The 22571-nt window shown below is 39.3% G+C and overlaps 1 protein-coding gene across 1 annotated transcript; it reads left to right on the top strand.

Moving 5' to 3' along the window:
- Positions 1–972: 972 nt before the first annotated feature.
- srrm2 (serine/arginine repetitive matrix 2) lies at positions 973–18730 on the top strand. The gene is made up of 14 exons (XM_007251043.4): positions 973–1173; positions 3323–3577; positions 4830–4925; positions 5457–5642; positions 6457–6546; positions 6657–6722; positions 6837–6866; positions 6952–7065; positions 8060–8195; positions 9506–11760; positions 15629–16330; positions 16743–16802; positions 17127–17243; positions 18162–18730. Exons 2-14 carry the CDS (start codon positions 3330–3332, stop codon positions 18202–18204), a joined length of 4143 nt encoding a protein of 1380 aa, XP_007251105.3. The 5' UTR covers positions 973–1173; positions 3323–3329; the 3' UTR covers positions 18205–18730.
- The last annotated feature ends 3841 nt before the right edge of the window (positions 18731–22571 follow it).

Here is a 22571-nt window from a genome sequence, read left to right as displayed (position 1 = left end):
CTAAATGAATAAACAGTTTGAAAATTAAAGTGATTAGCTGATCAGGTACAGGGAAACATTACATATATATTTTATTTTTTTCCTTTAACCCTGACTCCCAATCTAGCTAATTCCAAAGATAAGCTTACACACTAACACAGCTGCAGTTTATTAATCACAGTGGGTTTAAACTGTGTGCTGATTCAGAGACGTGTATTTTTAACCAGTTATCAGAAACATATCATCACAGTTGAAGTGGTTAGCCTATCGTTACCTTTCTTTTAGAAAAATCTCCGTATATCCATATCTGTTTTAAAATCAGCTGAAGCTGCTGCGTCCCGATCCCGCTGCTAAATCTCACAGCGAGGGGGCGGGGCTTCCCCAACAGCAAACTGCCTCTGCTCCGCGCGCCGCAAAACCAGCAAGCTGATTGGCTGTTTCTACTGAGAGGCGTGACTTAATACCTGAACCGGCTCCGTGATTGGTCCGGTCTGTCTCCTCATTAATAGTACAGCTGACCTGAGCGAACTGATATCATTTTTGGGGGGGACAAATCCACCTGTTTCTAATATTGGGTGGGACATGTCCCACCCATCCCCCCCGGTTCCTACGCCTATGCATATTGTTAAAATATACTGAATAGTATTTGTAATTTGTTTTGTCTTTCAGATGTTGAAATTTTCTCTAACTGGACCGTACTGAATTCTAATTAAATGCTCTAAATGGTGATGTCTGCAGCACAAGGTGTCTGTGATGTATCAGAACCGAGTCGCTGCGCTTTCAAATCAAATCGAATTTGGCATGTTCACACAGCCATGAAACAAAAATCAAATCTGAGCCACATTGAGCAAAAAATCTTAGTTCAGTCACTTCAGCCTGATAATGTGAACATTGCCATAGACACAACATTAAAGTAGACGAACTTATAAAGTTTTGGTACATTTGCGCTGAAGAGTAGGATTGTGGGAAATGTAGTTGTCGAGCGCGGTGCGTCTTATCACGCCGAGATTATGACGTTCCTCTGACGCTCTTTCTTCACTGTAGCCCGGAGTGTTCAGCAGCTCGTTGACGGTTTTACGGAGTTCTTGGATTTATTTGGCGGTGATCTTTCTGTCTGGTCTCCTCCAGCCGCCCGTCTGTCTGCCCGCGGAGGAGCTCCGTGTTCGGTTTTCTCCGGTAAAGGAGAACAAAGAGGTACGCAGTCAGCGCGGCTAGCAGCTGCTAGCATTAGCGGACCCGCACGAGCTTAACGAGAGCTAACAGCTAACCTAGCCTAGCCTAGTGAAGCTAACGCGAGCATTACTTCTTAACGTTTCGGGCAGATAATAAACGCAGTACATGTAGCAAACCTAGCTAATATAGGCTACTTATTTCTGTACTTAATAATGAGCTACCGGTACTTTTTGAGGAGAATGTCTGTCTGTATGTCTCGTTGTTTTCAGTGTGCTGTGTAGAGAGTTAGACAGTTAGCTCACGTTAGATTAGCTAATTAAAGGTAGTTGTGGCCTTGCTGCTGATTTCAGGCCGGATTAAACCAAACTTCCACGTCTGCCCCCAAAATAGGACCGTTTTCTTTTAAAATTGCTATTTGTTTAGTATCAGAATACTCTCGTTAGTTATATTTCACGCGTGTGGTTGTTTAAATGTGTGGGATTTTACACGTACGAGCTTTAACGTTAGACAGTAAGAAGGAACCGTGCCATGCTGGTTAGCCAGCATTAGGTAACCTAACTAATGGTTACTCATTACTTTTCCTGTATTTTCGTAAATAGAGAGGGGTCATCCATTTACTTTTAAGGCTAAAATTCACTCGCATTTATTAATAACTAAATAGTGTTAGTATTGAACCAAGCATATCATTGGAAAATGTATTAACCTTTATTCAGTGGGTGTTGGTTAGATAGTTAACCTAGACAGTTAACCAACAGCTGGTTGGTAGAGGTTCAGTTCTTCTAAGATGAAAGCAGCGTGTACTGAACTCAGCGTGTACTGTACTGACCTGTTGAGATTTTAAATTTAAAATTAGCCAGGGTTATTATGTGATTTTTCTCTTTATAGTGATGAGTCCTATATAGGCATGTGGTCTACAACACCTGTTGAACAGTGGAAGACCCTCAGTTTGTAAATTCCTGTTCCAAAACCAGGAGAACATTCTCAATAATGTGTCAATAGTACAACTATAGTAGAACACATTTAAATATTAAAACTATGTATGTGTGTAGAATTAGAAAATTAGACAAGTAAACTAGACAAAGCACAGATAAACTGCAAGTAAAATAATGTGCAATGGAAATAGTACAGATATGAGCTAAAGCTACTGTAGTACTAAGATACTGAGACCACTTAAAAATGATAAGTTTCTTTGATTTGACCAAATTGAAATGGAACCTCTGGAATATAATAAAGAGGAAGATGAATGATCACAGCAATCAAACCAAGTTAAACTGCCTGAATTTTTGCACAGTAAGTGACAGTTATCAAAAAGCTGTGTGTAAGACTGGTGGAGAACATTCCAAGATGCATAAAAACTGTTATCAAAACCAGGATTATTCCACCAAACATTGGTTTCTTAACTCTTAAAACGTTATGACTACAAACTTTTTTTTCTTTTTTTTTGCATTCTTTGAGGTCTGAAAGCTCTGCATATTTTTGTTATTTCATCCATTTCTTATTTTCTGCAAATAAATGCTCAAATTACAATATTTTTATTTGGAATTTGGGAGAAATGTTGTCCGTAATTAATAGAATAAAACATATACCAATAAATAGCAAAATCAGAAACTAATTCAGAAACTGAAGTGGTCTCTTAAATAGGTAGTAATACCTCTTGAACTTTTCCACATTTTGTTATCAAACAGCAACAAACCTAAATGTGTTTTATTGAGAAGTTTATTAAGACTGAGATGACAGCACTGTTTATGTCTTGCCACAGAAGCTCAATAAGATTTAGGTCAGACTTTGACTGAGCCATTCTAAGGCAGTAATTTGTTTTTGTTTAAACCGTTCCACTGTAGCTCTCTCTGTATGTTTAGGGTTATTGTTTTGCTGAAAGGTGAATCTCTCTCTCTCTTTCTCTCTCTCTCTCTCTCTCTCTCTCTCTCTCTCTCTCTCTATATATATATACAGTGTACACAACACTTTGAAGCAGGGTCCTTGGGTACAGTTTAAAAAGGCTCTTTCAAAGGAAGAGGTCACCTGTTGTAGGGCCGTACATTATGCTCTAAACATTAGTTAAGGGTAAAATTATACACTGCAGGTCAAGCTATCTCCAACTAGACGTCTCTTCATCTGTGAGTTGTCTAATAATATCTGTCATGTCCTTCACTACCTCCTCTCTCTCCAGAGCGGAGATGTATAACGGGATCGGACTGACCACACCGCGAGGCAGTGGCACGAACGGCTATGTGCAGAGGAACCTTTCAAGTATTCGTTCAAAGCGTAGCAGAGACGAGCGTGGAGGAGCGAAGGATGAGAAGGACAGAGAAAGGCTGGAGAGCCAGCTCAACCGGCAGCCTAATGCTGATATTCTGGAGCACCAGAGGAAGAGACAGCTGGAGGTGAAATGTGCTGAACTTCAGGACATGATGGAAGAACAGGGGTAAGGTCCATTCATGCCAAATGTGTTCTGGGACTTGTTCTGTTTTTGTGTCATTAGCTTCGTTTCTGTTCAGTGAATTTACTTGATCAATTGAATTATTCAAAACTTATATTCAGAACTTATGCCATGATTATGAATAATCTTGCTTATATTGGTTTTATTTTATTTTATAAATTCCAAAACTTTTTAAATTCTATTAATACTTTCTGCACTGTGTTTACTATCCCTTTTAAAATTGTACTGCCATGTGTGTAGTCATGTGACTGCACTTCATACTGTTTGCGACATGAAAGCAACATGCTACAAACACTGAGCCATTTGAGCAATTCAAGCAGCTTGTAACAAAGAAAAATGTATTCAGTGTTCATTAAAATAATCCTTTATTAATAATGATCAAGGTAAAATGTTTAATTAGTCCAGAAATCATTAGGATATTCAGTGTGATTGGCGTTACAACACTTTCAGTCTGCTTTAGAAAGGTGAAATTAAATTAATGTTGATGGTCGTTTTCTATTCCTCTTTAGTAGATAAAAGGCTTTCGGATGGCTGAAATGTTTTATAAACCTGCAGTGGGAAAAAGTTAGACACAAATTTACAAATGGTTATAAAAATGTACATGTAAATATAATGCACACACATTTAAATGTCCAATAATTACAGATTTTCTCTTGTCTCACAACTGTGTTTCTGAACTTTGCTCCTGGAGGCTCACTGCTGATTTATTTGACCTCTTGAAATCTGTTCCTTTACTATTTTTATATCAATAGATCAAAACTTAAGACTTTCATGAAATTGTTTTTAATGAATGAAAGCAATCTTTATAATATTTTTTATTTTTTTATACCTTGTAATTTGACCTTTTGTCCTACTTTAACTTTGTTCGTTAATTTGGCCTCAGCTTCCCCAACCAGTCATCTACATCACTTAAATCTTTGTCCTTCCATGAAAAAGCAAACCTAATGGTGTCATTTTGATATAAACCATGTAGTACTTCCTTATTTTGAAATACGATAGAGCTCTGAGTTGCGTATTCAAGGTTGCACATGAAACTGTTCTTCTACTCCCATTGCCTGCATTAACCAATAAAAGAAAATAGAAAAACAATTGATTCCGTTAAAAAACCCTGAACTGACCTCAACAAATCAAGATTCATGGCCTCATCCACTGAACTAAAACAGGAGCACAAGAGCACTTTTTTTTACAAAACTATTTCACCGGGGGTTTATTCATACTAGATACCTTTCTTTTGCAGGTACTCAGCAGAGGAGATTGAGGAGAAAGTTAACAGCTTTCGTTTAATGCTACAGGAGAAACAGGAACCCCCACCACCACCTACAGAGAAACAAGTGTGAGTGTTACCTCTGATGATTCAATTACATGAAGGCATTACTATGCTGTTCATATGCAGATACATAGGACCATCCTCTATATCTCTTTTTTTTTTTTCGTTATATCAGCTTTATTGGTTGTCAATCAGGTATTACAATAAACCTTGCCTTGCAGTAGAATGACATTTTACATGTAGATTAAATTGTGTTGTACTACTAAGCTTAAAGTGCACAATACAATACATTGATGTTCTTGACTCTTATTTTTCAGTTTTATACAGTACAATGCATGACAGGGAAAAGTCAGTGTCTTTTAAAATAGTTTAGTTGATAATACCATGACACTCTGACAGTGGTGTGGCCATTATCAACCATAATGGTAGATTTGGTTACACAAGGTCATGTAACCAGCAGTTTAGATTTGTTACTTTGATGTGACTCTTATGTAGCAAAAAAATAAATCAATGAATTTATATATATAAAGAAAAAAGTCTCATCTCTTTCTTTCTCTCTCTCTCTCTCTCTCTCTCTCTCTCTAATTTCTCATTCAGTGTGACTGAGACCCACGCACTTGCTGCCGCTAACCAGCAGAAAAACGACCGGCTGAGAGAAGCTTTTGGCATCGGCTCGGACTACGTGGATGGCTCCTCTTTTCACCCAGACAGAAAAGAGCGTGAAAAAGAGAAGAGAGAGCAGGAAAGATTGGAGCGTGAGAGACAGCAGCAGCAGAAATACCAGTGAGTTTTAGAGCTCTTCTTGAAGAACTGCTGACGGTAACCAGTGACATTGATCTGTTGTTGGTTTTAAAATTATGGTCATACGAGCCAAAATTCATTATCTGTCAAAAATTTTTGCTTGACGTCAACCCAGTGTTAGTGTTTGCATTTCCAAGTAAAAACCTGTCTGCTCAACTTTGGAGGTTAATGTCAAGCCAAAGTTGTGTTTTAATGCCAGTCTTTTTTTGTTTCCAAATACAATTAGTGTCTGTCTTACATGTTTCTGACATCATATCTACATCCATTGCTTGGTTGGTTTGTTTGAGTACTTCAGATCACCCAGACATACATTACATGTTCAAATGTTTATAGACTAGGGCTGCAACTAATGATTATTTTGGTAGTCGACTAATCTGATATTAATTTTTTTGATTAGTCGATTAGTCAACGATTATTTCTGCCATGCCCTTCATCTCTAAAAACAACAGAAAAACAGCTAAACATGAGATTTAAAAGGCATCTAAATGTCCACATGTTGTTTAAATGTGGAGAGTACTGATATTTAGTGAATAAATATGTAATCTGTTGTGTTTGGGCACTTTTGGAGACACAGACCAAGTTTCTTCTGTCCCCAGCACTTTGTGTAATGTGGAACTGTTACAAATTAACGATTAGTCGACAATGAAATTTGTAGTTGACAAATTTAAATAATCGAAAAAACTGAAAAAATTATGAGTAAACAAGTGTCTCAGTATTTTTGTCCATATAGTGTGTGTTCTAGCGTGTTGATTTATTTATTTATTTATTTATTCCCCCCCCCAATTTTGATTTACAGGATAATTGAAGACTCTGAGGAGTCTGACTCTTCCTCTACTCGCAAACAGAGCCGAAAGAAGAAAAGAAAGAAAAACAAAAGCAGAGACAGGTAAGGCAAAATATTAGAGAGAATGGAAGGAATAACCCATTTTGGTTGGAGTGATAAATGGCCTGCAGCTTATTAACAAGGTTATTATTCTGTTTTTTTCCCCCTCTCAGCTCAGAAAGTCCCTCACCTTCTCCTCGCAGAGAGAAAAAGAAAAACAAGAAGAAGAAAAAGAAAAGGTCTGTTAGTTTTCTCCTGTCTGGTGGTATTAAAAAAACTAAAGTGATACATTAGTCACATTCTGAATCGTTGTACCATGTTTTCATGATTTATTGTTTTTCTGTTGCTTTTAGGGAAGAATCAGTACAGAGTGACCAAGGAAGGTGAGCCGTGTCTTCTTAAAAGTAAATAAACAGATTTCTCGGATTTTGTGTGGCTCTTTGTGGTCTTATTTTTGTTTAATTTTAGTTCATCTGAGGACAAACAGGTGTCAAAGAGGAAGAGGAAAGGCAGTGAAAATGAGACTCCTCCACCCACAAAGAGCCGAAAGCACCGCAGTGCATCGTCCAGCTCAGCACACAGGTATTTGTGGAATTTATGAAAAAAATCATGCTGGTAGAAAAAGCATATAGAGTATGGGTGTAGTGGTACACAAGTCACTGTTGAGGCTCAATCCCATTTCACCCATTTGTCCTACTACGTAGCCCTACATCTCCTGTTTTGTGTGTACACCTCTAGGGATAGGGTCGGTCATTGGAAGGGAGGAAGTGTTAGGGGTACATGACCATATATGGTGGACCGAAAAAATTAATTAAACCAACGCTAATTTTGGCTCCCCATTACAGAGAAATTAATGAATGATTTAATAATTACAATTTTACAATTATAATTCATAGTTGCACAACCTGCCCGCTTTCTGAAGACATACAATACCCTAAAGTTAACTAGTTTACCAGGGGCCATCGTTAGCTAGGTTGTTGAACTTTAGTGCTCCCCTGGTCACAAACGTGACAGGGTCTCCTGCAGACCACCGCCAGTAGCCTGGTAAAGAAGAATTTTTATTTATTTATTCCTTATTGGCTATTTATTCCTTATGTCAAAACCATTAAGGGTTGTCCCAATTCTTATTGGGAGATTTTTACCCTCAGAGAGTGTTGCACTCAAAAACAAGGGGTATAGTAGAAAACAAGGGCTGTAGTTGCGAAAACCAGGGGTGTCAAACCTGTTTACATTATGTTGCTGTCCTCAGTTATGGTGTTCTGGGGTTGTTTTGAATGAAATGGGTGGGTGATTCTGTCCTGGTACAGGCATCTGTTTGCTAATGTATCAGAGTTGGTGTTCTGACATTTTCTGTGTGAGGTATTTTGACTGTATGGCTGTGAAAGAGAGAGCAGTGGGAGAGACATCAATATGACTAAATGTAACCTTTGTGAGCTGGACAAATATCTGTAACCTAATATAACTAATGTTTGGGCAGTACATTTTTGTGGAAGAGTTACTTTAATAGCAAAATGCAGTAAGAAAATATTAATTTCCTTGCTGTTCCACTGACACACAGCCTTTGATTTATTCACAGTAGGTCTCCAGCCCCATTAAGGGAACGGCAACAAAACGCACCTGTTTCCAGAGCAGACGAGGGACGGAGGGGAAGATCTCCTGATCGAAGAGGCCATATGCGCCAGGAAAGCCCAGAAAGGATAGCAGTTAGAGAGGTAAGAAAAATAGTAATAGCAAAATCAGTAATGTCATTTAGAAGCTGCCCAGGTTGCTAACTATCTACTCAACACATTAACATCATTATCAATAGAATTAATGAAGTAAGCAGTGATTATATTTTAGCTGGGAAAAACAGTTAGCATTGCCAGTTATGTTAGCCATAAGTAATTGCAATTCTTAAAAGCACATTTTCTTTTTAGCACGGTTAGTGCTAATAAACGTCGCCCGACCTTGCTACACTGAGGAATCCTGAGTGTTCCGGTAAGTCAGGGTGATATTAGCTAGCGGTTCGTAGCTTAATTTAAAATGGTAAACATGCAGACTACAGTCCGATATACTCACCTGAACGGCGAAAGCTCCAGCTAGCACAATTAGCAGCTAATGCTAATGCTACTCCAGCTGTGCTTGCCGTGGTTAGCAGCAGGCTACAGGCCGATTTATTCTCACCTCTGGAAAGAGGTATTTCCTAGCAAGGTTAGCGGCTGATAATAATACTGCTCCAGCCTTGATGCTGGAGAACTAAACTGAAACTCCTGTATAAAGCTGCACTTAAGCGGAATGGCTTTACAGCTCCTTCCAACCTGACAGGTAAAATTTATACATAAGGTGCACTGGGTTTTAAGGCGCACTGACACTTTTTGGGAAAATTAAAGGATTTTAAGTGTGAAAAATTTGAGAGTGTAAAAAAAAAATGATAATAATAAAAAAAATAATAATAAAATTGGTCTAGTGTTGGACAGCATCTCTTACTGACTGATGTTTATTACTGGTTGCTGCGGTCAGTTCACTCATTTAAGCCATGCAGAACCAGCAGAACACTTTAGGCTTCTAGCCTGGCAGTGTCTGTGTGATGTAAGTACACCACAGAGGATGGCATTAATACTGTTAATATCCACAAAGAAATTACATTGTATCGACCCGAAATTAAGAAATATATTGTGATATAAATGTTAGCCATGTTGTCCAGCTCTATTTATAGAGGAGGGGTGGGGATCATCCAACATTGTGATTCTCTAGCGCTCTTTGTAGGCAAACGCAATCTGTTCCTCACGGCAGTGCTCCAAAATCAAGTAGAAAGCTTCCATCAACAATGGAGACAGTTACGCCAACCAAAACAACCTCTGAATGAATGAGCCATACACTTGCATTGTAAAGCTGAATAGCTAAACTTTATTAATCATTTTTATTTTAGGATAAGCGCAGGGATGTGAGCAGTTATTGGCTTTGTAATTTAATAGCCACTGATTAATCGTATGTACATTAATGGCTTTGTAATTGTCAAACGAATACTTGTATGTTATTACAGAGATCGCCAAGACATTCCAGGTCCCCTGAGCGAAACAGGAGGGACAAGGAAAAAGATCGAGAACGAGAGAAAGAGCGCATAAAAGAAAAGCCCCAAAGAGGACGGCATGATTCCTCATCTCCTTCTCCAGCCCCGAAACAGCAGCGGGACAGAAGAACACAGAGCGAAGAGAAAGAAAAAGCACCACAGAGAAAAAGACACGACTCATCATCTCCATCTCCATCTCCCAAACGACAAAAAGACAGGCGGCAGAGGAGTGTGGAGAGAGAGCGTGAGGATGAGCGAAGAAAGAGGGACAAACCACAGAAACGGCACAGTTCCTCGTCATCTCGATCACCTTCTCCACAGAAAGACAGAGCACAGAGAGGACGCAGCGCAGACCGAATGAAAGGGCCTTCTTTCACAGCTCCTACAAACAGGGACCAAGAAAGAGATAGAGGGATAGACAGATACAGGGCGAGGGATGGAGGTAGAGATAAAGGCAGAGAGAGAGGCAGAGACCGCTCCAGTGACTCTTCCTCACCTGCACGCCATTCACCATACTCGAACGGAAAGCAGAAAGAGGCAGAGCGCGAAAGAGAGCGAGCAAAAGAACGAGAAGAGCAGAAAGAAAAGGAGCGTGCGAAGGAGAGGGAGCGAGAAGAACAGAGAGAAAAGGAAAGAGCGAAGGAGAGGGAGCGAGAACGAGAAGAGCAGAGAGAAAAGGAGCGAGCGAAGGAGAGGGAGCATGAAGAGCAGAGAGAAAAGGAGCGGGCAAAGGAGAGGGAACGAGAAGAGCAGAGAGAAAAGGAGCGAGCGAAGGAGAGGGAACGAGAAGAGCAGAGAGAAAAGGAAAGAGCAAGAGAGAGGGAGCGGGAAGAGGCTAGGAGGCAGGAGGAGAGGAGAAAAGAACGAGAAAATGAGAGAGAAAAAGAATTGTCCAGGTCCTCCTACAATAAACACTCTGAAGATAGGCGCTCTGGACGAGAGAGCGAGATGGAAAGGAGGACAGACAGAGAAAAGGCTGTACCAGAGCATGAGAGGAAGGAGAGAAGCTTAAGGGAAGGGGATGAAAGGCTGGGAAGAGCGAGAGACAAGAGCTCACAAGAGAAAGACAGAGAAAAACAACAGACAAAGGAGAAAGAGAGGGAAAAACCTGGGAAAGAGAAGCCGGAGAAGAAGAGCAAATCCAAAGCTGCCAGCAGCAGTAGCAGTAGTAGCAGCAGTGATAGTAGTAGTAGTAGCAGCAGTAGTGATAGCAGCGATAGTGACAGTGACAGTTCATCTTCATCCTCCTCCTCTTCCTCCTCCTCCTCATCATCATCTTCCTCATCTTCTGAGGATGAAAAGCAGGGGAAAAAGAAGAGTCCCTCAAACAAAAATAGCACTTGTGGTATGCCGGTTTCTCCAGCTGTCATAGCTCAGGCTATGGCTCGGAGGGAGAAAGAGAAGGATGCAGAAGAGAGCAATAAAGAGGTATACCCTGCAGCTGAGACTGAAAGGGAAAATCCAGCACAACGTGACCATCTTTCATCCATTCGAGTAGAGGATAAGGACAAGAGAAGCAAAGAGTTAGACAGGGACAGGTCAAGGTCCCTGCCATCAAATTCTCCCCCTAGAGTAGCTCAGAGAGACCGAGGGGTGGAGAAGGAACAAGCTCGAGGGTCAGAGAGAGAGAGGGATCGAGGAAAAGAGAGATATACCCCCACAGAAAGCTCAAGCCCCCCTCCATCACCTCCAACAAGGAGCGCTGGAAGAGATCGAAGCAGGAATAGTCCACAGGAAGCTTACAGAAACCAAAACAAAGAATCAGAGAGGCCCAGAGACAGCAAAAGCAGCAGATACACAACTTCAGAGCTTGAGCGCGAATCAGATCGCTTCTCGCCAAGCAGGGACCGAAACAAGCCGAGTGAAGGGAGAAAGGATTCACCTCCACTGCCACACTCTGCCAAGAGCAGAGGGAGGGAGATCAAGCCTCAAAGTAAACGGACGTTGTCTCGCTCCAGATCTCCTGTACGTCCTACTCCACCCCGACAGTACCAGGAGCCCTCTCGCTCCCCCAGCCCTAGAAGGAGAGGCAGGAGACCTTCTCCATCCCGTAACTCTCCCTTCTCACGCAGAGAAAATAGCCAGGAGCGCCTTAGAGAGAGAGAGCGGGAGAGAGACAGAGACAGAGGGAGACCAGGAGATAGAGACAGAGAACTGGAGCGCTCCAGAGAGAGGAGGACTAGAAACAGCAGGTCTCGAAGCCCACGTAGACGCAGCCCCCCATACAGGTGAGAGACCAGGTTTTTTTTTTTTTTTTTTTTTTTTTTTTAAGATTAGTTAATCTAATGTTTGGTGTCTAAAGTGTGTCACCTTATAAATTAAGATTTTATATGATAGACCCACACAAAGTAGCACATAATTGGCCCATGGTCACTCTGGAAGAGCTGCAGGAAGCAGCTTAAGTGGGAGAATCTTCAAGAAAGACTTAGGAAGTGCCGTTTGCAGCAAGCATGTGAAAGAAGGTGCTGTGGTCAGATGAGACCTAAGTTGAACTTTTTTAGCCTAAAAGGCAAAATTGTGGGGATGCTTTTTTCAGCAGGGACAGAAAAGCTGGTCAGAGTTGATGGAAAGATGGATGGAGATAAATACATGGCAATCCTCATAGAAAAGCTGTTGGAGGGTGCAAAAGACTTGAGACTGGGTAGGAGATTCACCTTCCAGCAGGACAGTGACCCTAAACATACAGCCAGAGCTACAGTGGATCGGTTTAGATCAGAGAATATTCATGTTAAAATGGCACAGTCAAGGTCCTGACCTAAATTACATTGTGCTTCTGTGGCAAGACATGAAAATTGCTGTTCACAGACGCTCTTCATCCAACTTGACTGAGCTTGAGCTGTTTTGCATCTCAGTTTTTAGGTGCTCAAAACTGGACGCACCCCTAAAAATTGCAGCTGTGATTGCAGTGAAAGGCACTCTACTAAGTATTGATATAGGAAGGCTGAATACATTTGCAGGACACGTTTGAGATTTCTATTTGATAAAATTTTTTTAAACATTTTGAAAACTATGTATTATGTTTATTCCACTTCACAATGATGTGCTACTTTGTGTGACATAATGTAAAAGTTCAAGGGGTATGAATACTTTTGCAAGTCACTGTATATACACTGATATGCTAAAAGTCATGGGGTAGCAGTATGTAAATAAATTACAAAGTATCTCTTAAGTGGACGGGTTGAGTACAACATCGCCTGTAAAATGTTTGAGGTGTTCTATTGTAAGTAAGGTTGAACACTGAGCAGCGTGCTCATGACAAGGCGAGCAAGGACTGATAGTGGGTGTCAGATATATTTTCCAAGTTAGGCAGGCATTCAACATTCCTCAATCCACAGTGTCACGTGTGTGCCAGGCCGGCGGATTAAAATTATTCATGTGATCAGACCGATGAGTCATACAGAAATCATGTCCCTGTTCAATGTGGGAGACCTCACAAGCGTATTCCGCAGGTCAGTGCAACATGGCAAGTGTCATAAGACACGAAGGTAATATGGCAGTATATAGTTTTGCAAGTGATCCATAAAGTGCTGTGAAAAAGTATTTGCCTACAGATTTCTTTTGTTTTTCCTTTTTTTTTTATCACACTTCCATTTTTCAGATTAATAAACACATCTTAATATCAGACAACGATAGCCTGAGTACTATATTTTCCTGGCTATAAGATGCACCTAAAAATTGGCTAGCAGTGCTAACTGCGGCTGGCTAGCTTTGTTAACCGCAGCTGGCTAGCGCTGCTAACCGCGGCTAGCGCTTACCCTTGGACAAAGCTTACTGAAGAGAGAAAATCTGTCCCAACCAACCTGGCCCTGTGTGGAAAAAGTAATTGCCCCTTAAACCTAATAACTTGGATGTGCCACCCTTGGCATCAATAACTGAAAACAGTCGGTTCCTCTCTTACAGCAAGTTGTCCAGGTCCTGAAGCAATAAAGCTGCCCTAGACCATTACACTACCACCACCATGTTTGACTTTTTTAGTTTGAAATACTTTTTCATTAATTATGTGCTAGTTTTACAACTGATGTAACATGGCACACACCTTCCAAAAAAGTTCCACTGTTGTCGCGTCAGTCTACACCACATGTGTCAAACACAAGGCCCGCGGGCCAAATGTGGCCCGCCACGTCTTTTTATGTGGCCCGCGAGAGCTTGTAAGATCTTAGTGTCTATAATAAATAAGTCAGAAGCGTTCTTTGACCAAAAAATACATTTCCCACAATGCTTGTCGATTGTATTACCCGCAAAGTTACGGCTTACTGCCACTACACGGCAGTGTAGTCATTGATGTGGAAACCCTGCCGGAGGGAAGGTGTAACTTCGCGGGTGGAATTGAGACATATAAATGTTTATCCCATAATGTCCAGAAAAAGAGAAGTTGATGCAGACGGACGGCTGTGCTTCAAGGCGAAAGACCGGTATGCCTTTTGTGTTACGAAGAGTGTTACTGACCAAAATAAACGCTTTTTAGGAGAGATATAAGTTCTGTGTAAATATTTATAAGACAATAGCTGACAAAATCTGTTTTAATGACGTTAATAAACATCACTGGGACAGCGCTAGTCGCAGTTTCACCGCAGCAAAGTACGAGGACGTGAATCACTTATCTAACCAGCCTTTACTGATTTCTGCCCTCAATAACCCTTTCAATAACCTCCAATAGCCTTTAATAGTCTTCAGTAGCCTTCAACAGTCTAACCTTGCAGCCGTGGTGTGTCCACTAAACTCCGTAGTTATAAACATCCTGAGGTTAGCAGCGCGATAACTGACCTGTTTATAATGTAATCCCAGCAGTGACTCATGCTCTAAACGGCTGCTGTTAGGTGATTGGGCTGAAAGATGAACTGTAGAGAGCTGTATTATTCGGTTACAAAAATCTTTATTTCATACACAGAAGAACTTAAAAATTTTAAAAACGCTCCAGACTGGCTGAGCTGAGCCCTGTAGCCCGTGGCTGGGCTGTAGCTCTGACTCAGTAAAGACTGCGGACTTGTGGTGCTGCTGCTGCAGCTCCCACTAGTGGTTGGATGAGGAACTGCTAAATCTGAGGAAATGCTATGTTCTTAACAGCTCACAATTTTTGATTTTATATTTATTAAGCCTTATTTCAGTTAATAATTTCAAAGTTAATATAACTTGATGTCATTTCTATTCACTTGAATAGTTTGGTTCTTGATTGATGGAGTTTTTGGATTTCATGACATGACAAATTAAAAGGATTTATGTTAATAGAGCAACAAGCAAACATTTTTTCCATGCAACTGTAATATTTGATTGAATAAATAATATATTGAGAGTTATTTAACATTAAGGAGTAATTACATTCATTTACATATATTACATTTGGTTACATTTTATTACATTTATAAGTTACATCTGGCCCTCGGAGGACAGCCAATATGCCAATGTGGCCCTCGGCCAAAATGAGTTTGACACCCCTGGTCTACACAATATTTTCAAAAGTCCTGAGGATTGTGAAAAATGTGAAATTTGAAAAATCAGAATCTGAACAATGTATGATTAAATAAAGCAAAAGAGATCTGTAAAGGGGCAAACACTTTTTCACGGCACTGTATATTGTGCTCAGGTACTAGATGATTGGTTTGAGAACTCATGTTTTGTTTGCTGCCCAATGGAAATATTGACGTGGGTTAGATTCTCTCTTATACTAGAACAACGAACACTAACACCATGTCAGTGCCAAAGCAGAGCTGAGAATGACCCATCGGCCAAATAATAGCTCCTGTGGTGGTCCTGACAATTTAAAGAACAGTGAGAAAGGAGAATAATAAAGTATGCGGAGAAACCGATGGAACACAATCTGTTATCATAGAACTATTAAGGGCTCCTGTGTGGGGAGTGAGTGTAGAAACAAGACAGTGGTTTCAGTGAAGTTGCTATGCAGTGTATGTATTATAAAAACAAAGGTATTTTAATGCTTTAACCCCAATAAAAAAATATGCTTAGCATCAAGTGTGATGGTAGCTAATTGAGATATTGAGAAATTAAAATAACAATAATACAGTGGTAGGCGACAACTCTAGTGTACAGTTGTTGATCTCATGATTACTCCAATTCTTAAAATGCTTTTTCTTCATTCAGGTCACGTCATTTACCTTTCCCTCCCCACGGGCGCAGAAGCAGTCGGTCACGATCTAGAGAACGAGAGCGAGAAAGGGAGAGGGAGCGGGAAAGGGAGAGAACTCGCATCCAGGAGAATGAGCGCGAGCAGCAGAGAGCGAGAGAAAGGGAACGTGATGAAGAAAAAGAAAAGAAAAAGTCACCCCCACGACGCTCGGCCTCTTCCTCTTCGTCGTCGTCTTCCTCCTCTAGTTCATCATCTTCCTCCTCCTCACCTTCTCCTGAGAGAAGGTCGGATGCAGAGAAAGGATTGAAGCCGAAAGACAAAAGAGAGAGTGATGGAGAAAGAAAGAGTGGGTCTGAGAAAAGGTACAAGTCTCGCTCCCCTTCCCCTCCACAGACTCAAGGAACACGCAGCCCTCCAAACCCACCGGGCCGCCGGTCCCAGTCGAGAGACTGGCCTCAAAGATCCAGCTCACCAGCTGTCAGCCAATCGGAACCAAGAGAGGCGTCCAGAGGAAGATCAAGAGGACAATCACCAGTGGCTCAAAACCAAAGGCAACCAATCAGAGGGGAGAGCGCAGTAAATGGGAGACCAGAAAACGATGCTGTGGCGCAACAGAAGAACAGCAAAAGTAGCTCCAGCTCATCTTCCTCTTCTTCATCTTCCTCTTCTTCCTCGTCTTCAGATAGCTCTGACTCTGAAACAGAAAAAGACAAAGGGTGAGTTTTAGAAGTGTAAAATATATTTGTTGTTATTTTTTTAAGCTCATTTAAATGTTTTCAGTTAGATTGGCTTTTTCAATACGTTTCGTTTGCTAGGACTTAATATTATGTAATAATTATATATCATAATCATTTCATGTAGTAAAGCCTCTCTACTCTTGACTGTAGCTCTTTGCTCTCATTCATGCAGTTTGTGGATTCTTCTTAGATTGTGTTGCAATGGACGTTATTGCTTTAAAACTATTTGTAAGCTGTTTTTAACCAGGAGAAATGCAGTCAACACTGACTCTGACAGTCTTTTTTCATAAATAATTAAATATTTTACAAAAAACTTACTCTTTTTGAGTTTTGATAAAATTAAAGAATTTGTTTACAGTGATTTTTTTTTTCTTCTTCTTCCTTTTTCCAGGCCTAAAAAAGCAGCAGCAAGTAGACACTCTTCCTCATCTTCATCAGCAGTTGATGAAAGGTACCACATGATGTGGTGATATTTTTGTCATTCCTCACTGCAAGGCTCCTGTTTCAGTTCAGGTTTTACAACACTGTCAGTTTAACTATAAAGACAGTTTTTTGCAAGGTGTTTTGATTAGGAGCACCCCGAATATTTGCCAACCAAGAATATTCTGCATAAAATGTTTTTTTTTTATTCATTCCAAAGAATTAATTATTTGAGAGAAATATATATATATAGTCTGGAATGGAGTAGACATACAGCTCCGCCACTGCTTAATGCACTTTACAAACTATACTAGTGCATCTGTTTTATTCTTGTTTTGATATTCGTTCTTTACAGCCCACCTCGTCGACCAAGAGTTCCAGCAGACTCACTGAGGGACTCTCGCTCACTCAGCTACTCTCCTCCACACAGACGACACAACGCTGTCCGTTCAGTTCCCACTCTCTTTGCAAGGTGTGTAAGAGAGAAGTGTGCTGGATTAGTTTAGTGAACAAGCCAAATTCATCTCTTGTACAAGTACAAGGACTTTTTTGGGGGGACTGTTCTGATAACACTGCTACCCAAGGTCCACTTTCATATAATTTGTAGTCATGCCTTACAAACAGATTTATTGTTGAATTGGTTGTTGTACCAACCATGCTTAAAAAAAGGAATTGGTTTAAATTATTAACCAGTATTTGTCCCTCATCCAAATGTTTTATTTTGATTGGTTACTGAAAAAAAACTTATTTTCTAGTTCAGATAGATTTTTTTTTTTTTTGTAACTTTATTAACTAAAGGGGGAATTGGTTTACACTAGAAAGACGTGGCAAGCGCCAAGTACCCCCGCTCATGCAGCTTTGTCATCAAGCTGCCGGCGCTCAGAGGGAGCAAAATTGGCCCTGCTCCCTCCGGGGGGTAGATGGTGCTCTCTCCCCACATCACTAAATGGTGATGTCTGCAGCACAGGGCATCTGTGAGCTGATGTACTGGAACCGAGTCGCTGTGCTTTCCTCTGAGTGCACTGTGCCACTCGGCAATGCTGCATCAGCAGCAGTTCGAAAAGAAGCGGTGGCTGACTTCACATGTATCGGAGGAGGAATGTGTTAGTCTTCACCCTCCTGGTGTTGGGGGATTACTAGTGATAGGGGGAGTCCTAATGAGTGGGTTGGGTAGTTGGCTGTGCAAAACTAGGGAGAAAATGGGAAAAATTAAAAATTACGTACATACACACACACACACTGTTACACTTTACTTAATAAAATGAGGAGAATGCATGGTATGATTCTGATTTTCTACATTTTGCTTCATTATAAAAGAGGACATGGTCAAGATTACATGTTTAGTTTTTCCATTACGCTTCATTAACCAACTTCTTTCTCATTTCTGTAGGAAGTCCAAAAGCAGATCACCAAGCAACAGGAGAAGAAAATAGATGCATTTAACTGTACATCACCTTCCTTTGTAATTTTCTTTTTCCCTTTGGCAATTTTCAATGTCCCCACCTAGACTGTACTTTGTGAATACTGCAGGGCTGACATTTCCGACTAGGTCCTCCTCTATTGTGTCGACAGATTAAACCAAGAACTGGAGCAAGCAAAGTCAGAAGTCTGCATTTGTGTTTCACTCAAATTATCAACAATGAATCTGATTATATTTTTACTTTTAATATGGTGTAAGTAATATAGCAGGAGAGAGAGAAGTAGAACCACCTGCGTTTCATGTATCATTCTGTGCCAACAAATGTTGAACAGTTCATTCGATCACACACTGTAAACACACCAGAAGAGACCAGTGCTTCTCTCTGCCCTGCTGCAGTTGTTCTGAATGTAGATAAAAAAAAAACACTTGTAATGTAATTGTTCTCTGAATGGACAGTGTACTGCTTACACATTTGTGAGTAGACTCAAATCTTTGTTTTTTTTGTGCAAAAAAAGATGAATAAAAGCGGTTGTATCTTGTTTTGTTTTAAAATGGTCTTCTGCTTAAATTGTATAATACTCCCAAAGCATTTAATTATGCTATATTCAAGAACGTGAGAAACAAGTACAGGCCATTGAAATGGTGTCTAATCAGACATTTAAAGTAGCATTCAAATAATAAAAAAAAACAATAAATGTGCTAATGAAGCACAGTAACTGTCCATGAAAAAGTTTAATGCTGTTTGAAAACAGCATAGGAAACATTGAAAAATCTGTTTTTAAAAAAGTTTTTAAAACATGCATCTGGTTGGGTGCTTTCTATGGTTTTCCTTAATAATTTAATAGTAGCATGCCATATAGTAAAAATACTAGTGGGTGATTGTCTACAGCCTTAAATAATAGTTTTATTATAATTTATTCTATCATTGTTAATGTTACTACAACTAGTAGTAGTAATCATATTGCTATTAAAATAATTGTTTTGTAGAAGCATATTATTTTTGCTTTAAACCAAAAGATCCCATACCCAGTGCTGAATATTGATTTAAAATAATTAATTCAGATTGAATAAATTGAGGAGCTCTTAGTATTTTTTTATGTTGTGATAACCCGCTCACATGGTTGTAAATATTTAGTTTAAAATCACACTGTATTACATGTCACAGCTCAAAGTAATTACATTTTATAACTTGTATTTAATAGAGCATTTGAAATGTTAAAACTGGTGGGAAGTGTAACAAAAATAGATGTTAAAATTAGATGTTTTTCCTCACGCTGTAATTGATTTTACCAACATTTTGTAAATGAGATCACACATTGTCCTGTGATGAACTCTGGATGTTCAGTATATCACTTAGGAAATTCATGAGTTAAAGTAAAGGACAATAAGGAGCTTTTCACATCGTTTAAAGCAGGGGTGTCCAAGCTTGTTTTTTGGGGCCAGAAGGAGAAATATATGTACAGTCACGGCCATAGACTCTGTAATAATAATAGTATGAAATATATATAATAATATATATATAATAATAATATATAATAATAATAGTATGAAATATACTTCTTATAATAATACATTTTATTGATTATCATTTACACATCATTTTACTTGAGTTACTATCATTAATAGTGTTGTGTAAACTAAGATTTTTCAAATTGGTGTTTCATTTCATAATGTCTCTTAATATTATAATCCTTCATTACATACCTGTCAAGTCTCCCGTTTTGGCCGGGAAACTACCGTATTTTACTCCTCTTTCCCGCCGTCCTCCCGTATTAGTATTTTCCCGTAAATTTCCCGTATTATATTAAAAAAAAAAACTTTACTATTGAGGCGACAGGGCACTGGTCACTGTGTGTCTCTTAACCAATGGTAGTGCCGGTTCAAGGAGAAAGTCCCGCCTTTCAGGTGAAACAGCCAATCAGGTTCCTGGTTTCGCAGAGCGCAATGTAGGAAAGCCCCGCCCCCCTCGCTGTGAGAGCTAGTCGGAGCAGCTGACGTTAAAGCATATCTGGATATATAGCGAGGTAACGGAGCTAAACATGTAAACTATGATGACGTTGTTTCTGAAACAGTCGGATCAAACCGACTGTGTGCTTAAGAAAATACAGCTTGTGACTCAGTTAGCTTAACTTTACAATTAGATGTTCAACCTGCCCTGATCAGCCAATAACTATTTCATTTTCAAACTGTGTTTATTAATTTAGGTTTGCAGGCCTACTGTAAGCTATAATGAACGAAACTGTATTTATTTTATTAGTTCAGGGCTAGTTTAAGAGTATTGTGGTGTAATTTATTATTTAGAAGGGGCAGAAGAGATGGTTGATCTGGAGAGAGAGAAAATGTGAAGAGGGCTGAAATTAACTGACTGACAGGACTGGACTGATCAATAGAAAGAAGTATTAATTAAATTATTAATTGTTTAGGCCCCTTTGGACTAATATTTACTTATGCAATATATCTGGTCCATGTCATTTTTGTAAAAGCTGATGATTTCATGTAAATGTCTAGAAAAGGGTTTAACTTAGGCTGTATTATAAGAATTACATATGTAGGAATGTCCACAACATTTCAGTGTCAACAAAGATAGACCTGTCAGATTCTGATAATCTAATTGTAGTTTGTAAAATGTTCCCAGGTGGTTATTTTAGATTTATTGTAAACCTGTCTTAAAATATAAGGGATTCTGAACCTCGGTTGGGTTGGTGGGCGACTCGAAGCAGGTGACGGAAAATTTCCCTTATTTTTAAGTCCAAAACTTGACAGGTATGTTATTATGGCAACTTTTTCCTGACATATGCACACTTCCCTTTGAACGTTTCTGCATTTGCAGTCAATTTTCCGTCTTTTTTTTTGAGTTGCCATGTTTTACTAAAAGCTCAGGAACGTTAATGTAGGCAGGGTTGCCAGATCCAAGAAAAATATCCAGCCCAAAGTCAGTCTAAAACTTGCTCTTCAGAAGCTTAAACTAGCCCAAAATATGTCTATTACTTAGTACTACGACGTAGTATTTTGTTTATAAGGAATTTATAAACAAATTATTTATCTTAAAGTCAGTACTAATATTGTAACAGTATTTTATTAGTTTTTTTATAACAGTTTTATATTCCAGTCAAGAACATTTAATAGCAACATAATTAGCAAAAAAAAAAACTTACTTTTACTTACTCATTTCTGTACTTGCCCCTCCGTAACTCTCTTTTCTCCTCTTTTAACATTTTTTATCTTCTTGTGATTTAAACTGTGATTTTCTTTGTTTGTTTCTTGTGACTTTTTTGCCACGGTAATTTTTAAAAGTCGCCCCTAAATTTTCACCCGCAACTGGATTTTCAAACAAGCCCAATTTTGCGGAAAAACCGCCAACCTGGCAACTCTGAATGTAGGCATAATGAAGGAAGGAAAGGAGATGAGGAGCGTTTTAGATTAGGTTTATGTGATAGCGACACCTAGCGCCTAAACTTTAAATCTCACATTATTAACACTTGCTTAGTTACGGGCCAACTTTCAAAGAAACACACACACACACACACATACACACACTGCCACAGTCCTACAACTTTAAGCTCCCGACCCTCAAACACATTCAAGGTGGAAGCTCGCATGTCCATGTTTTCATTTTCTTTGAAAACCAAAATATGTTTACCCTCAATAAACATCCCTTATTTACAACAGTGAATTAAGTCTGTTCTAAAACTTTTCACACAGTCTGAAAGTAAAAAAAAATGATATAAATACAAAATTGTAAATGAATAAATTAATAATATTAAAGTTAAATACGAAAAACAGAGTATTGAAAGTAAGTACAACTTTTCTGTCTTCAGTTTCTTCAAGAGATGTATATGCATATACAAGGTCTGCACAAAAAAAACGAATCTGTGGCTTTAACTGATGAACTTCTCTAAAAGTACCAACAACTTACAACTTACAACTTACCCAGCGGTCAACAATTAGTTAAACAAAACATAGAAGAAAAAACAATGGACTCGTTAATAATCATTAACAAGCTTGTTAAAAGCTGAGAAATAATAAGTGGCATGAATCAAAATCACATTTAACAAATACATATTCTAAATGTTATCTTGCTCCACCAAACAGAGCAAGGGCAGTGTGTAGAAACATTAATGTATAAAAATGTGTAAAAATACATTGCATGAAATTTGTACTGGATCAGTTGTTCATGTTTTCTGGAACAGATGGATATAACCTGTTAAGGATTTTGAGAGTCTCATGCCATGTGCTGTTAAAATAGCAAGTTTACGAATATATCTATGCTGATGGGTGTGGTGTTTTGAAGGTGAGGTGTGGTCAGGTAAATTTCTGCCAGGCTGATATTTTGGTAATGGAAAAAACAGCTGCGCCAACAAACTGATTAGAAACTAAACA

The sequence above is a fragment of the Astyanax mexicanus genome, chromosome 19 (assembly GCF_023375975.1).
Source record: "Astyanax mexicanus isolate ESR-SI-001 chromosome 19, AstMex3_surface, whole genome shotgun sequence".
In the NCBI taxonomy this organism is placed as follows: Eukaryota; Metazoa; Chordata; class Actinopteri; order Characiformes; family Acestrorhamphidae; genus Astyanax; species Astyanax mexicanus.
The sequence above is the reverse complement of the archived record's forward strand: the minus strand, read 5'-3'. Positions and strand labels throughout refer to the sequence as shown.